The sequence below is a fragment of the Gymnoscopelus braueri genome, assembly GCF_963280865.1.
Source record: "Gymnoscopelus braueri genome assembly, chromosome: 13".
NCBI lineage: Eukaryota > Metazoa > Chordata > Actinopteri > Myctophiformes > Myctophidae > Gymnoscopelus > Gymnoscopelus braueri.
Genome location: NC_137615.1, coordinates 18315916 through 18330447, shown reverse-complemented (window position 1 = coordinate 18330447; position 14532 = coordinate 18315916). Strand labels below are relative to the sequence as shown.

The window sequence follows — 14532 nt, the reverse complement described above, 5'->3', positions numbered from 1 at the left end:
AGACTACAAGAGGACAAATCGCACAAATACTGGGAAAAGTGGTCATCTCTTTTTCAGCCCATGGACAATGTATAACGAATATGTAATAGAAAAATAACAAAAAATTGTAGACTGCAGCCTAATCGTTTTATTGTTATTGTTGTTTTTGTTCTTGTCTTTTTTGTACTATCTTTTTTGTTTTTCATTCTGTTGTTTTTGTTACTGTGTTTTATCCCCCCCACTTGTTTACGTTCTGTCTTGTTTTCATGTATGTATGTCTGTCTTTTTGAAAATCTTTTGTTCCAATAAAAATTTAGTTAAAAAAAAAAGAAAATAGCTGATCTAGGAGTTCACAACGCGATGCGAGGCGTGGCGTTGTGAGATTGTAGATGAGCTATTTTAGCTATGTGAAAGTTGAAGTGGTTAAGTCCTTCCGTGGGCTTTATAAATATTGAACCACTGAAAAGTATAAGCAAGAGCTTGTGACCAAATAATAAGTACATTGGATCCGTTGGAACACAGGTTCTTTTTTCCATTTACTGAAAAGAAGCAGTTTTGGACATACAAGGTTTCTGCCCAACAGTGACAATATGACAAAAAGAATGCGTCTCCTAACCGGTGAAGTCGTGGAGCTGAGGCAGGCTGTCCATGGTGATGGGGATGAGTGGCAGGTATAGCTGGGCGATGTGGGCTCTGACCTGGGGGTCGGTGTAGCGGGGATCAGCGTCATGGCTGCACAGCAAGGAGTGGACCGCACTGATGGCCTTCTTATGAAGGAAGAACACTCTGTGGGATAGAAATACGACTACGTTATGTTATGTACCTTTGGTACTGTTCTCTACATCAGTGGTTCTAAAACTTTTTCATGTCAAGGACCCCCAAAATTATATGTATCTGGCTGCAGATCGCCCCCCCATCTCAAAAATATTTTGTGCCAGGGATTTTTCAAAAATAGCAGATCTATGCTATGCTTGTATAGCTGCTATTTTTGAATAGCCAATAGCCAAATATGGTTAAAGTGGTTAAAGTGATTGTGACGCTATATTAAATAATTTTGCTGGGGACCCCCTGGTACCCCCCCAAGGACCCCTGGGGGTCCCCGGACCCCACTTTGAGAACCAATGCTCCACATGTTTAGAAATGATATGTACCATCTGTGTGTGTGGGTGTGTGTGTGTGTGTTTGTATTACTATACTTGTGAGCGCCAAATGTATAGCGCCAAGTATATTAGAATTTGACAAATAGACATTGTGAGGACAATTTTCTTGGTCCTCACAAGAGAAATGGTTGTTTTATGGATAAAAAGGATCTTTTAAGTTATGCTTAAAATTAGGAAAAGATTCAAGTTTGGGTCAGGGTTAGAGATTAGATATTTAGAGGTTAGGGGTTGGGGTCTAGATCTGCTATTATTCGGCTATTTTGATGTCCTCACAAGTATAGTAATACAAACGTGTGTGTGTATGTGTGTGTGTGTGTGTGTGTGTGTGTATTTAATAAGAGCGCACCCTTCTCCATCAGGCTCCAGAATGAGAGAGAGCTCGGTGAGCAGCAGGCCAGACAGGAAGTGCTGCTGGCGGAAAGGAACAGAGAGCTCAAACATGCTGGCCACGCCCTGGTCTTGAACCATGCTGGAAAACGCTGAACTCTGAGGACACAGAAACAAACAAGAGGAATGATGAAGACGATGATGATGTCATCGTCATCATCATCATCATGAGGGGAGAATAACTTCTCTCATGAGAAAAGAATAAGTGTCCACAGTCTAAAAAGTGAGCACTTGTATAACAGGCTAAATATAATCTTAAAAACAGATGGTTGAAAGTTGGGAGGATTTGGCAAGGAAATGAATATGCAGGAAAAGAATATCACATCATCATGGCTACCTCGCCCAGCTTGTGGAGATATTGTTTCACCAAGGACATATAAAGAACCAAACGCATCACCTCCATAACAAAAGATCGAAACACGAAAATCAACCTATACGGTTTCAAAATAACAATAATAACAGTAAACATGGAAATTCTAACCGATATGAACTGTTCTGTTTCCTGAATGCCAAATAAAAACAAACTGCTGTTTAGTTGTTGGCTATCGCTAGCTAGCTGTTATGTCCAGTAGTTGCTAAACGATAGTGAGAAATGATCTTCTGCGCATCTTTCCCTCCAACCTGCTATCATTAATGAACCACTTAAATCCTACTATGTTGACCAGGGTCGCCCAGTATTTTACACTTCTTGGTCCCCTATCTGCAGAAAATAGCTTTGCGACATGTTGTGAGCTTTGAATGGTTCCAGAATCGGGAAGCTAGGGTTCAAGTGATTGAGGCAGTTAGCCTGTATGCTCACTACTAGATACCAGAGAGCGGATGTGTCCAAGGGTTTTAGCTGGTTTCCTGGCAACACAAGAGCATTCGGAATTGAATGAAAGCGTCCGTAGAAATGCATTTTATTTTGTACCTGTGAGGTGGTGGAGGACGTAGAAGGGGACGGGGAAGCTGGTGGGCTGAGGGTGGAGCAAGGCAGGTTGAGGGTGACATAGTGCTCATGGCTGCTAACTATACGGGTGAAATCCATCCTCAGGGCACTCAGAGAGCTGGGGTTCTGGGCTGTGAGCAGCATTTTGGCAATCTGAGAACAAACAGGCAGAGTTATGATGATGATATTCAGTATGGATGTGCATTGGCTATTTTAATTTCACGCTGAAGTTGAGTACCTTTTCCTTCAAATAAAACTTCTGACGTAGGCAACATTCATTGCTGTCAGGTAGAAACCTTGTATCTCGATAATGTCCATACTCCATACTTCATCGTTTAATGACTGCCATATTTTATACTTTGTTAAATGACAGTGTTGCACACAAGTATTGAAAATACTTGTGTGCAACGTATAACGTGACACATGTCGCATGTAGATCAGCTATTTTCAAAAGATATTTTCCTATAATGACATGCCCAAAATAGGGAATTATGGATGTTTTTGGATGTGTTTGGATATACAAGGTTTCCACCTGACAGCGAACATAATGTAGGATAATGAGTTAGTAGAGTAGAGCAATGGTTCTCAAACTATTACATTTCAAGGTCTCCCCTCAACTCTGACAGTATACAAAAGGAATCAAATGGACCCTAACAGGTCCATTTGGTTCCATTTGTATACTGTCAGAGTTACAGACTTGTAAGGGTCAATTTAGACCCCCCTAAAGGAACCCAGAGAGTCCCTGGAATCCACTTTGAGAACCACTGGAGTAGAGGAATGCGTCTGTGTGTGTGTGTGTGTGTGTGTGTGTGTGTGTGTGTGTGTGTGTGTGTGTGTGTGTGTGTGTGTGCGTGTGCACGCTTGCACCTGTTTGTAGTAGGTGCGGATGAGGTTGAACACAAAGCCCCGGTCCATGAGAGACAGCAGGTCGTTCAGGAAGAAGGCTAGACTGCTGTTCAATCTCTCCACAAGCTCCACATCCTGACAAGCAGACAGAGATTGAAGTTAATGATGCTAATGGTGCATCAACAATAGAGCAACATTAGCATGTGATCGGGTGCTGCTGACCAGCATTCCCTAAAAGCCTCGGACAACTTGCTTCTTTGCTGACAAAATCTGGCAACCGCTGTCTTATCTCTGGAACACTGGCTTAGCAACTTTTGTTGGTTACTCAGCTCATTGAAAACAAAAAGGCACTTCCAAGTGAACAATCCACTTCTTAATTTGCTCGTGTAGTGGCATGGCGTTTGCTATGGGTTCTGTACCTTATGGCATCGACTGGCAATATCTGCACTTATGGCACAGACGAGGGCAGCAATGTCGTCCACAAAGCGGTCGGGGAAGCGCTGACGTCTTGGTAAGTCCAGCCTATTGGACAGGAATAAGTGATGGGCCATGCTCTTTGTCTGGAACAGAGGAAACAAAAAAAACTTTATGAAATCTGGACTCTTTATGTACTCATATACAAGATGTAACAATAAACAATCTTGAATTATAGTCACCATTGTAAATCTTCAAAGTTTTTACAGGAAAATACAAATAACACAAACAATACATACACTCCCTCACTGTAGCCCTCCTATCAATCCCACTTTCACAGTACTATATTTTCTTTTTTTGTTTCATCCTTTTGGTACATCATAGCCCGCTCACGTACAAATAATACATTCCATTATGCCTCTTCTAACTCTAATTCTGAAACAATCAAGATCAATGCACTTTTGGCTCCATCTTGTGAGGCAACTCCAGATGTTCCCGTGTGTCAAGTATGTAAGGTTGATCGAGTGGTACTATACTGACCATGAGCTGGAAGAAGAACCAGGCCTGCTGCAGGGCGGCCTCCCTCACTGAACTGGTGCTGACCACCCACTGTAGTGCCAGTTCCTCGTGGAGCAGCTACACAAAGATCAGCAAAACCCCACACACCCAGGAGAAACGCACACAAACTATGTTCACTTTTTAGTTTACACCAGGAAAACAACTTGTGGTAGACTAGACTCTGAAAAACAGCTGCACTACGCCATTAAGATTAAAGACTGGCTCTGTTTGCTGTAGTGAACTGTAATTGTGGTGTGTGGAGATTGATTTGCTCAACACCAACAACTCATTGGAACGGTCTGTCCTTAATTTTCATGAAAACATTTGGAGATCAAAACTACTTTTCAAACTATGGACTGTGAAATAGTAAACAACAAAAGGGGGCTTAAACACTGGCTATAAATCCCAGTCAACTATATGCTGAATCCTACTGTATGAGCATGGCATAAGAAACCAAAACTTCAATAACAAATGATCACACCCACATATAAATGGAAAATGATGGACAACAATGAATGTTAAGACAATGTGTTAGTATGTTTTAGTGTTATGCCAGTTTACCTTCTTGGCAATCTGCCTTGTGGGAACTGAACAGAAGCTGGAACTGTCCAGAAAGGCAGACATGCGATTGCAGCTGCGCTCACTTGCCTGACATGGAGTGATGGTGAGGGTGGGACACACAGAGATGAGGACAAAGAGGATGTGAGGAAAGCATGGGGAAGAGATGGCTGCGTGTGGACCAGAGAGCTCCTTCCTTTACAAAACGCACGCTGCCATTTCTCCCAGTAGACCTCTCGTAAGTCAAACTGAACTTAAATCTGTGTGTTAATTTCACCACTTTCTACCCGGCGACCTTATTTTGGGCATGTCAAATCTTCAGACATTTTCAAAGAGCAGATCTACAATCTCGTAATCTCTTGTGAGCTTGTAGATCTGCTAAACCCATTAAGACCTGGAACGCATCTGTGTCACTTTAGATTTCTTTTGCTATTCAAAAATAGCAGATATACAAGCTCATAGCGCGGCACAGAGTGCCGCGCTATGAGCTTGTAGATCTGCTATTTTTGAAAAATCGTGAATAAATATTTTTTATATTTTTTTTCAAAAAACTGTTTGGATTTAGAAAACATTTTTAGATCAGCCTCAGGGTCTTAATGGGTTAAACATTCAATTTAAGTAGAAAATAGGGCTTAAGTGGTTGACTCAGAGTTTAACCCAGAGTTAAATTAACACTCCAGATTTCTGCTGTGTTCAATGGGTTACTAGGAAAATGTCAAATCTTGCGACTGACGGACATCTTTGACCCCACTGGTTGATGTCTTTCACCAGTGGGATGGAAGCTGTGCGCCCACCAATTTCCTCAAGGCTTTAAACGGCTAAATAGAGCTTGAAAAAGGATGATCTCTGAAGAATGCACATTAAAACAGACAAGACAGACAGGACAGGAAGATACATATGAGCTGACAGAGTGGAGTCAGAGACAGGCAAGTGCCAGACGGTGACAAAACGGTGACACACACACAAATTCAACCCCTGAGAATGGAGAAGACAGTCAGGCAGAGAGGCGGGCGCAATGGGAGGATGGGTGGTGGTGGTGACGTGGGACTGAGTGATTCTGGGTTGGAGGCAAAAAGACGATGAGCGGTGGAGTGGAGTGTACATGGGATGGGGAGGGGAGAGGGGGAGGGGGGGGGGGTGTTTGGCACCTGCTTGAGCTCGCAGCTGGAGTTGGGGTTCCGACGTAGCACAGCTCGGGAGCCACAGGGGGCGTAAGCAGAGTTTACCCAGGAGTGGGAGCGATCTATCCCCTGCCATCACAGCCACCAGACAGACACAAACACACACACACCACGCACGCACGCGCGCAGACAAAGAGCAGCGAGAGGCAGGGAGGAAGAGAGGGAAAGAAGGGAGATAACGATAAGGACAGATTAATGGAATAAGAGGGGAGGGAGGGAGGGGGGGAGTAGAGAGTAGACAATAAACTAAAAGTAGAGTGGAAGGAGGTGGGGGGGGCAAGAAAAGGAAGCACAGGAAACACAACAGACAGAGGCAACAACACAGCGTGATTTGCATAATTGGCATCAGTAGTGCAATTAATTGTTGGTACAGAAGTTCATACGCAGTTAACTCCAGAGTTCTAAAGTTAAAAACAAAATACCTGTAAAACAGCTAAATCCACAGTGGATTTTACTACAGTATGCAGGTATGCACATGGTTAACATCAATCTCGGCCGCACAACACAGGACAAAAGATAAAGGCTACACAATGCAACATTTAGCACTATAATGACTGATTTATATTTTGTTGCGTGGCATGCTGTACACCAACAATAACAGATCTACAAGCTCACAACATTAAACCGACAACTAAATATAAATCACCCTTAAGATCAAATCAAAACACAAAACACAAGCTTGCGCTGACATCTCACTATTCCACTGTCATAAACAAATAAGCAAAGGCAATTCTGCCGACTCAAGCAATGCTCTCTGCTAAACCAGTGGTTCTCAACCTGTGGGTCGGGACTCGTGTAACCCACATAATTTTGGGGGGTCCCCCAGAGGACAGTAAAGTGACAATGTAAGGATCTTTAAGACGAAGAAATGTAATTAAAAAAAGACCATTACTGCATCAAAAGTAATCAACAAACTATACTATAGAAACTGGTCAAACATTTGCCAAATCGGCTAAAACGTAAGTGCTTGTGGGCCCAGTTCAAATATGTTTATTTTGGGGGGGGGGGGTCGTGGCCTGAAAAGGTTGAGGACCACTATGCTAAAACAACAATACAATATACCCGGTCACCAAGGAGAGGTCCACCCCACCTTGCTCCCTATGATGCGCTGGACCTCCTCATCAGGAGAAGCGGGTGAGGTGGCCAGGTCAGGGTTGGAGTTGCTGATGCTCTTGGAGCGGGCCAGATGCAGGCTGCTGGGGCGGCCCGTCGCCCTCGATAAGGTGGCATACTGTATGGGCATCTCATAGCCTGGGGTCCCTGCGTTTCAGTAAGGAGGGATGGAGATATTTATAACAAGTTTCAACAGTGGATTTTTTTGCTAGATGTGTGAAAACTCTTTTCTAATTTCAAATTAAGATCAAGGGCACTCGGGTGGGTGACACAGGGGTACAGTTCCTGGCCACCATTAGAGACTAGAGGGTGAATCCTCTGCTTTTAGCCGGGCGTCCCCGATGAACACAATTGGCTTGTGTTCAAGGGTGGGAAGGCCAGGTGCGGAGGGCGATCTCTGACGCTGCACTAGTGACTCCTGCAGGTCGGTCAGGACACCTGTTCAGTGGGGAGCTATGGAAAGAAGTGGACTGGCGGTACAATCACTTGTATCAGAAGAGACGTGCTCGTCTACACCATGCCCGAGACCAACCAGTAGGGGTCAGCACCGACAAGGCACTACAGTATTAGGGGACTTGGGAAGAGACAGAATTACTAAATTGGGAGAAAAGATTTTCAAATTTGAAAAAAATGATATGAGGGTGCCTAGTGACGGTCCAGGCACTAGGGTGCCTGGACCGTCATGCTACGGCCCAGGCCAATAAGATAAATTATTGACACCTGGTCAACTATTTGACGCCAACAGGAAGGGATAGGCTCAACGCAAATTGAAAAACAGCCTGAGCTGGTAATGCTAAGAAAATATATCTATTTTTGCAGGCTTAGTGTAGCTAACTAACAGCCATTTCTCTGATCGTTCATGTCAGTTGCCAAGGCAGCGAACCTGACATTCACAAAGGTTGGAGCATTCAGGGCAGCTGTGTTATTGTTTACCACCGGAAAACGGTCTATAATGGGAGATGTGAGGAACCCGTCGAAACACAATTACATGACATTTCATGAAATGGAGTCCTAGTGGGCTGCAGTAAAGGTTTCAGCTGGGTGACTCACGTGAGGGGTGCATGGGGGGCTCAGCCGTGGGCAGGTGGAAGCAGTAGTGGATGTAGGAGGCCAGCAGGTTGTTGCGGCCGTGCTGGTCCTGATTCCCCTCCAGGTTCTTGTGAATCTGGTTGACCAACAGGGACATGGCCTCGAACGCTGCCCGGCCCAGGTTCACTGCAGACCAGATAAGGTGTGAGAGAGGGCATGAGACTGAGCTTCTTGAAAGAAACAGAATTGCTGTACTGCAGTGGTTGCAGTGGGACACACCCACACAAGAGGACATTTGTGTAAAGAAATTCCAAATGATTCCACATTTTCCACCATCCTACTATAAAATAAAGAAAACTCTGTCATTCAGTCAGTCTGTCTGATACGCATTTTTCTCCTCAGTGGGCTGACAAATGTTTAACCTTTCCCAAATGTAAGCAGTTTATTAGCATTTTTGTGAACGGTCCTCCCAGGCAATGGGATCTGTAGCCATGGTTGCAGTCCCATCGGGGCGATGGGGGGAAATGGCAGGTATGGACTAGTTGTTCTAGGTCTTATTAAAATGTTCACAAAATAGAGTTCAAGTGGTTAAAGTGATGCTATATTAATCAATTCTGCTCAGATCCCCCTGCTTGTACCGTACGACAGCCCTGCTCACCAATTTGGCCGGAGATGACGGGCGGGTAGACGATGAGGAGGATGAGTTTGGTGAGCAGCTGGTGAAGGAAGCGGACGCAGGTATCCAGCAGAGCCCCCCTAAGGGCAGCCATGCTGGCCTTCAGCTCTCCCTCCATGTTGGCCTCTGTGATGATCACGTCCTTCAGACGATAAGGGAACGAGTACTCCTCCAGAACATACACCAGGGTGAAGAACTTGTCCAGGTGAGGATCCTATGGAGGTACAAACAAACATGAAAATAAATAAAAGAAACGTAATTCACAGGGCAATATTTCGCCTTTCCAAACGGGCTCTCCCTTATAGCTCAACAGTATACGTTTTGCCACTCACAAGGGGGATCTTGAGTTCATATCCCGGGTAGGGCATTCACAACTAATGATTTTTACTAGTCGACTCATTTGACCAAGTAGTGCAAAATTTACATAACAAAAAAAAAAGTTTTTTTTATTTTTTTTAAGGGGGGGGCATTGTTTTAATGCCATCCTACTACTATATTACTATTATTATTATCCTCCTGCCCTTATTTTTATGGCGTTTTAAGGGAAGCGCTTCTGGCACAGCAGCACAGCACCACAGCAGCGTCTCCAAGGATCCCCATTGCCCAATAATAGGCTTTTATTGGGCATACTTTTGACCCTCTTTTGATAAAAAAAATAAGTCAGGAGGATAATAATAATAGTAAGATGGGCCATTACTATGGCATTTAAAAAAAAAAAAAAAATCAACTATTTGACTAGTACCAACAAAGTCGACTAGTGGTTATACTAGTCGACTAGTTGGTGAAAGCCCTAATCCCGGGTAGGACATGATGAATCTTACAGATTGCAACTTTAACCCATTAAGACCCGAGGCCGATTCTATAAATGCCTTTTAAATCAGTAGTTCTGACACTTTCACGATTTTTCTAAAATGTTCAAAAATTGCAGATCTACAAGCTTGCAGCACGGCACGAAGTGACGTTGCTGTGAACTTGTATATATGCATATTGCCAACGCAAAAATCTAAAATGACAGATGTTTTCCTGATTTTAATGAGTTAAAAACTTTTTTTTTTTTAAAGGTCTCGTCTCTCTCTATACCTGAGTGTGAACAGAGGACGCTGCCGTCACCTCCACGTTAAACACAGCCTTGTGATTATCCACCCACTTCATGCCTGGGAGCTGAACCTGTAATGGAGACATTCAATGCCGTCAGACACTCTCCCGCTGCAGACAAAGTGAGACGATTATGAGTCACGCGTCCGTCCGTATGTCTCCCTCTGTTCCCCATGCACACACACTCACATCAGGGGTGAGGACAGAATAGCTGGGCGGAGGCTTTTCCACGGAAACGGGCAAGCTGAAGGAGCCGGTGCGTAGTCGACCATGCTGCATCAGAGGAATCCACTGTGGAGCGAAGGAGAGAAAGAATGTCTTTAACCCCTGGCAAGGCAACATTTGAAGCTCTATAAATGGAAGTCAGGATGTGGGTGGAGGTATTGAATCTAGCCCCTCTCGAGGGTGATGGCAACAGTAGTGTACTTACACAAGGAAATTAACCAAATATATATATACATATATATATATATCAACACAAAAAGGTTCTAATAGATAGTTGTAATAGATTTTTTATAAATCACCTAAACTGGTTAGTTTGATTAACCACTTGTGGTATATACCCCTGTTATGTATTATACTTTGTTGTACAATGGTGGCGTGCAAAAATTGTGAAAATAGCGGTTTCCATATACATTATATACATACATTCCATATCCATATTCCATCTACAATTAAAAGAAAATAAATCATAACAATCGTTCATTAATCGTAATCGAGGCAAATGTTTTAAATCATCGATTGATTTGAACTCATATGGCCCAGCCCTAACTCACTGTGTAGCCCACAGGGGCCTCCAGGGGGGTGTTCTGTTTGGGCTGGCAGCTGATGTGATAGAAGGTGAACATCAGGTGGTGGTTGTCCGTCAGGTTGGCAGGAATCTTCATCTTCATCTCCTCGTAGAACTCTGGAGACCTGATTAGACGGGAGACGAAGCAGTGCTGCTCTGACAGGGGGAATCGCTTGGTTCTCAAACCTTTTCATGTCAAGGACACCTAAATTCATATGTATTTGGCGGCAGACCCCCAACTGAAAATATATCGAGAGGATTCTCAAAAAGTATTCCAAATCGTTCAAAATTCTTCAAAAAATAGCAGATCTACAAGCTTAGAACGCAACGCGTTGCATCGTGACACGTTGTGAGCTTGTAGATCGGCTATGTTTGAATAGCCCAAGTAAATATAGGGTTAAAGGGTTTTGACGCTATATCAACTAATTTAAACCCTCTTCAAGGGCCCCACTTTGAGAGCCACTGGCATAAAATGGGTGGCAGAATGAATCCAGAGACTTACTTGTCATGGTAGATGACAGGCGTGTACGCCTCTTTCATGAACTCTGCACAGCTGGACTTCCCGAAGATTACCTGTTATGACGACATACCGTTTACATTAGCGGGAGAGTCCCTCTTCAACCATTGCAGTTTTTCGCTATCAATTCAATCCGTTCTGTACCATTAACACATCATCCGTCAGCGTGGGCTATATAATTATTAATACATCTCTTATTCCTTTTAAAATGCTTGAACTTCTTTTACACACAAGCTCAACCAAGACCAAAACAATGGATATTTACTATCAAATATACAAATGCTGTCAAACTGTATGTCAGAACATATAACCTCATGCTCTAAACCTAACGCATAGGCTAAAGTTGAAGTGAACAACAGTTCACATTGTAGATTAAAACACAAATATAGCCAGGTCCTGTATTCTTGTTGTCCATTACTAATCACAGTTGAACACTGCCGGGGTGGAAAACGCATGTTAAAAAGATTCTTCTCATAGTGCATTGTCAGAGAAGATATAAGGTGTGATGTGGATGAGAATGAGAACATGTGGCCATACGCAGAAGACCGGGCAGATTTAGGATAGGAATTTGTATTTTACTTTTCTATTTCTTCTGTGCATTTTTCTGTTTGTATATTTAGCATTTTCATACGATGGTGACCAGCAGCTATACTGCATATTTTTGTTCCCGTTCAGTAATTTCAGATTGCAAATAAAGCCATTACTGCAGCAATTCTGTGATTTACTGTCTTCTCTTTTGCAAACTGTACATTCTATAAAGCTACACTGAGATGGGTCATTCACTTTTGGTATTCAATGTTTGCAACAAAAAAAAAATTAACAAAAGAAAAAGAAGAAACTAAATAAATGCATTTCTTAAACGCAACAAAATAATTCCTATTTTAGTGCTATTAGTGTTTTTATGACATTGTGCAATGAAGTTCCTGTTGAAAGAGAACATATGTTAGTGTTTTGGTAGATATAGTTTACTGTGTTAGTGTATACCAACACTAATAAAATTAGTTTTGTTGTTTAACTTACAATGTGCTTTTGAACATGAAATTAACCATTTTGCCAATTGTGTGTTATAGGTGTGTTGGTGCATTAAGAGTTTAGGGAAAGTGTTAAAAGTATTGAAAAACGCTTCATAACGATCATAAAAAACAGTAAAAAAACATGTCTTAATCCTGCCTCTGTCATTTGAGAAATACAACTTTTAAGTGCCATCTAGCATTCAACCAAGACTCAATTATCTTATGTTATGTTCAGACTAGTGGCAACAAAGTGACAGGTTACAATTATATATTTTTTGTTGTTATTTTGGGGCCTTTTTCTAAGCTTTTATTTGATAGGTATACAGTGGAGAGATATAGGAAACATGGGGAGAGAGAAAGGGAATGACAAATGGTTCAGCCGGCCGGGAATTGAACCCGGGCAGTCGCTGTCAGGCATTAGAGCCCATGTGGTATGCGCCCTAACTGCTCTGCTATCGGGTCAGCTCTGCTTACATATCATTTTCAAAGGAAGCCAGCGACATGAAGCTACAAAGTGACACCCGGCACTTGTTGCTGCATGATGGCCGTGATGCGCTACACAAAATGTTGAGCTGGCCACTAACTTATTTCAGCACTCCAATGTCACTGTGAAGCGTCAATCAATCATGTTTTTGTTTCACCATTTTCCCTCCCTTTCCTTCTCCCCACAATTTCTGCTTTGTTCTGTAAATGGAAGATAAACTCATTCTTGCCATTAACCAATACTCTGTCAATTTAACCATACCCTCTTCATTTATGCAGTGTGGCCTGAGCAACACTTCAACAGTGACTCAGCAGAAATGTAGCTGGCCACACGCTTGGTTGTTTTGTAGCTTTTGTTGCCGCTATTGTGAACACAGCATCAGTGAACTGTATATTTTCAGCTATAAAAGTAGAAGCCAGAATAACAATGAGATTGAACAAAACATTGTAGGGGAGATGCACACTAGAACAGTGATCAATGTTTAGGGCTCCAGAAACTTTTGGCCTTATATCTCATCATGACATGTTCCAATCTTAAAACCATTACTCAACAGCCAAACTTGGCTGAAGTCACTCACGCCTCCACCATCAAAAACACACGTTTCTTGCACCCTCCCTGATACGACTAAATTGATTTACAGTATACGTCAACACGCTATGCGGTGACACTTGCCAAAAAATCTACAAGCGATACGCTGTGAGCTTGTAGATCTGCTATTTTCGGACATGCGACGCACTGTGCGACAAGAGTATAAGTTAAAAAGTGGCTTATGAAGGACATAGTTTTCAGCAAGGTAATGCTGAAGAGAGGACATCATATTTCAGGCCCAGGGCTGTTCTTTGTTAGGTGGGATGCCATTGCCCTGAGTCAGTGCTGTTGCGTGATTTGTGGAGCGCGCGGCGCGAACGGACTCACCGGCATAGCCTGACTGCTGTCCTCTCCTGCCATGAACTGGACCTTCACAGCGATGTTCCTCACTGAGCCCTGGCGACTGCTGAAGTTCAGACTTTGTGGGTACACATACAGCATGTTCCTGAGCAGGACAAAAAAAACAAAAAGAGGGCATGAGAAAGTAAGAAGGAGAACAAGATGAGGACAAACAATGGTAGGAAGGAAGAAAAATGTTATGCCACAACACAAATGTGGAGGTAGAAATGTACTTTATTTAGTGTGGCCAATTGTGGCCAACATTTTCTATCCAACTAAGTGTTTAAGGACACTCAGAACAAAGAAATCCACAAAACAATGGTTACCAGCCATAGTCATATTTCACTGGAATGAATTTGGCTGTTAATTTCAAAACCTGTTATCAGGAATATATGAAAATACAATTGCTCGACACCCAATATGAATAATATAAACAATATCCACGGGGGCACATCACTCCAAATAATATTTAGAATATATTATATATGTATATTATTATTTTTATCCCATGATTTTGTAACCCATTTTTTCACTGAGTGCCAATTGCCTATGTAATCCTGGGTGCTACTCTCCCTCTGCCAGCCTGGGGAGAGCCCAGGACTGAGCTCATGCTTCCTTCAATGCATGAGGAGTGAGCAGGCCGCTTCTTATCACCTGACAGGGGGGAGTTTCCCCGGTTGGACGGAGCACGTGGAAGGAACACGTCATTCCAACCAGTTCCTTTCCCCTCCATCAGGTGCCCCGGCTGACCAGGGGGAGGCAGCATAGAGACCAGGACTACTGCATGTTTTTTTGTGAGGGTACCTACCATAGGGGACACGGGGAGGACATACAAACTCCACACAGAGTTGTCATTGTGACCTAAATGTTCGTGCAA

The 14532-nt window shown here is 43.0% G+C and overlaps 1 protein-coding gene across 3 annotated transcripts in view; it reads right to left on the bottom strand.

The window, feature by feature from the left end:
- dock6 (dedicator of cytokinesis 6) overlaps nucleotides 1-14532 on the bottom strand; it is a 49936-nt gene that overhangs the window by 15881 nt on the left and 19523 nt on the right. The window contains exons 15-30 of one of the 3 annotated variants that reach the window (XM_080447886.1): nucleotides 13644-13761; nucleotides 11217-11287; nucleotides 10701-10839; nucleotides 10114-10215; nucleotides 9910-9996; nucleotides 8812-9043; nucleotides 8175-8339; nucleotides 7102-7271; nucleotides 5979-6080; nucleotides 4834-4920; nucleotides 4255-4350; nucleotides 3720-3860; nucleotides 3322-3435; nucleotides 2437-2607; nucleotides 1486-1625; nucleotides 596-765 (exon numbers count right to left, since the gene is read on the bottom strand). In XM_080447886.1, coding sequence (XP_080304012.1) covers nucleotides 596-765; nucleotides 1486-1625; nucleotides 2437-2607; nucleotides 3322-3435; nucleotides 3720-3860; nucleotides 4255-4350; nucleotides 4834-4920; nucleotides 5979-6080; nucleotides 7102-7271; nucleotides 8175-8339; nucleotides 8812-9043; nucleotides 9910-9996; nucleotides 10114-10215; nucleotides 10701-10839; nucleotides 11217-11287; nucleotides 13644-13761 — 2105 coding nt within the window. The remainder of the gene's footprint in view (nucleotides 1-595; nucleotides 766-1485; nucleotides 1626-2436; nucleotides 2608-3321; nucleotides 3436-3719; nucleotides 3861-4254; nucleotides 4351-4833; nucleotides 4921-5978; nucleotides 6081-7101; nucleotides 7272-8174; nucleotides 8340-8811; nucleotides 9044-9909; nucleotides 9997-10113; nucleotides 10216-10700; nucleotides 10840-11216; nucleotides 11288-13643; nucleotides 13762-14532) is intronic. The other 2 variants (XM_080447887.1, XM_080447888.1) reach the window with 2 other exon arrangements.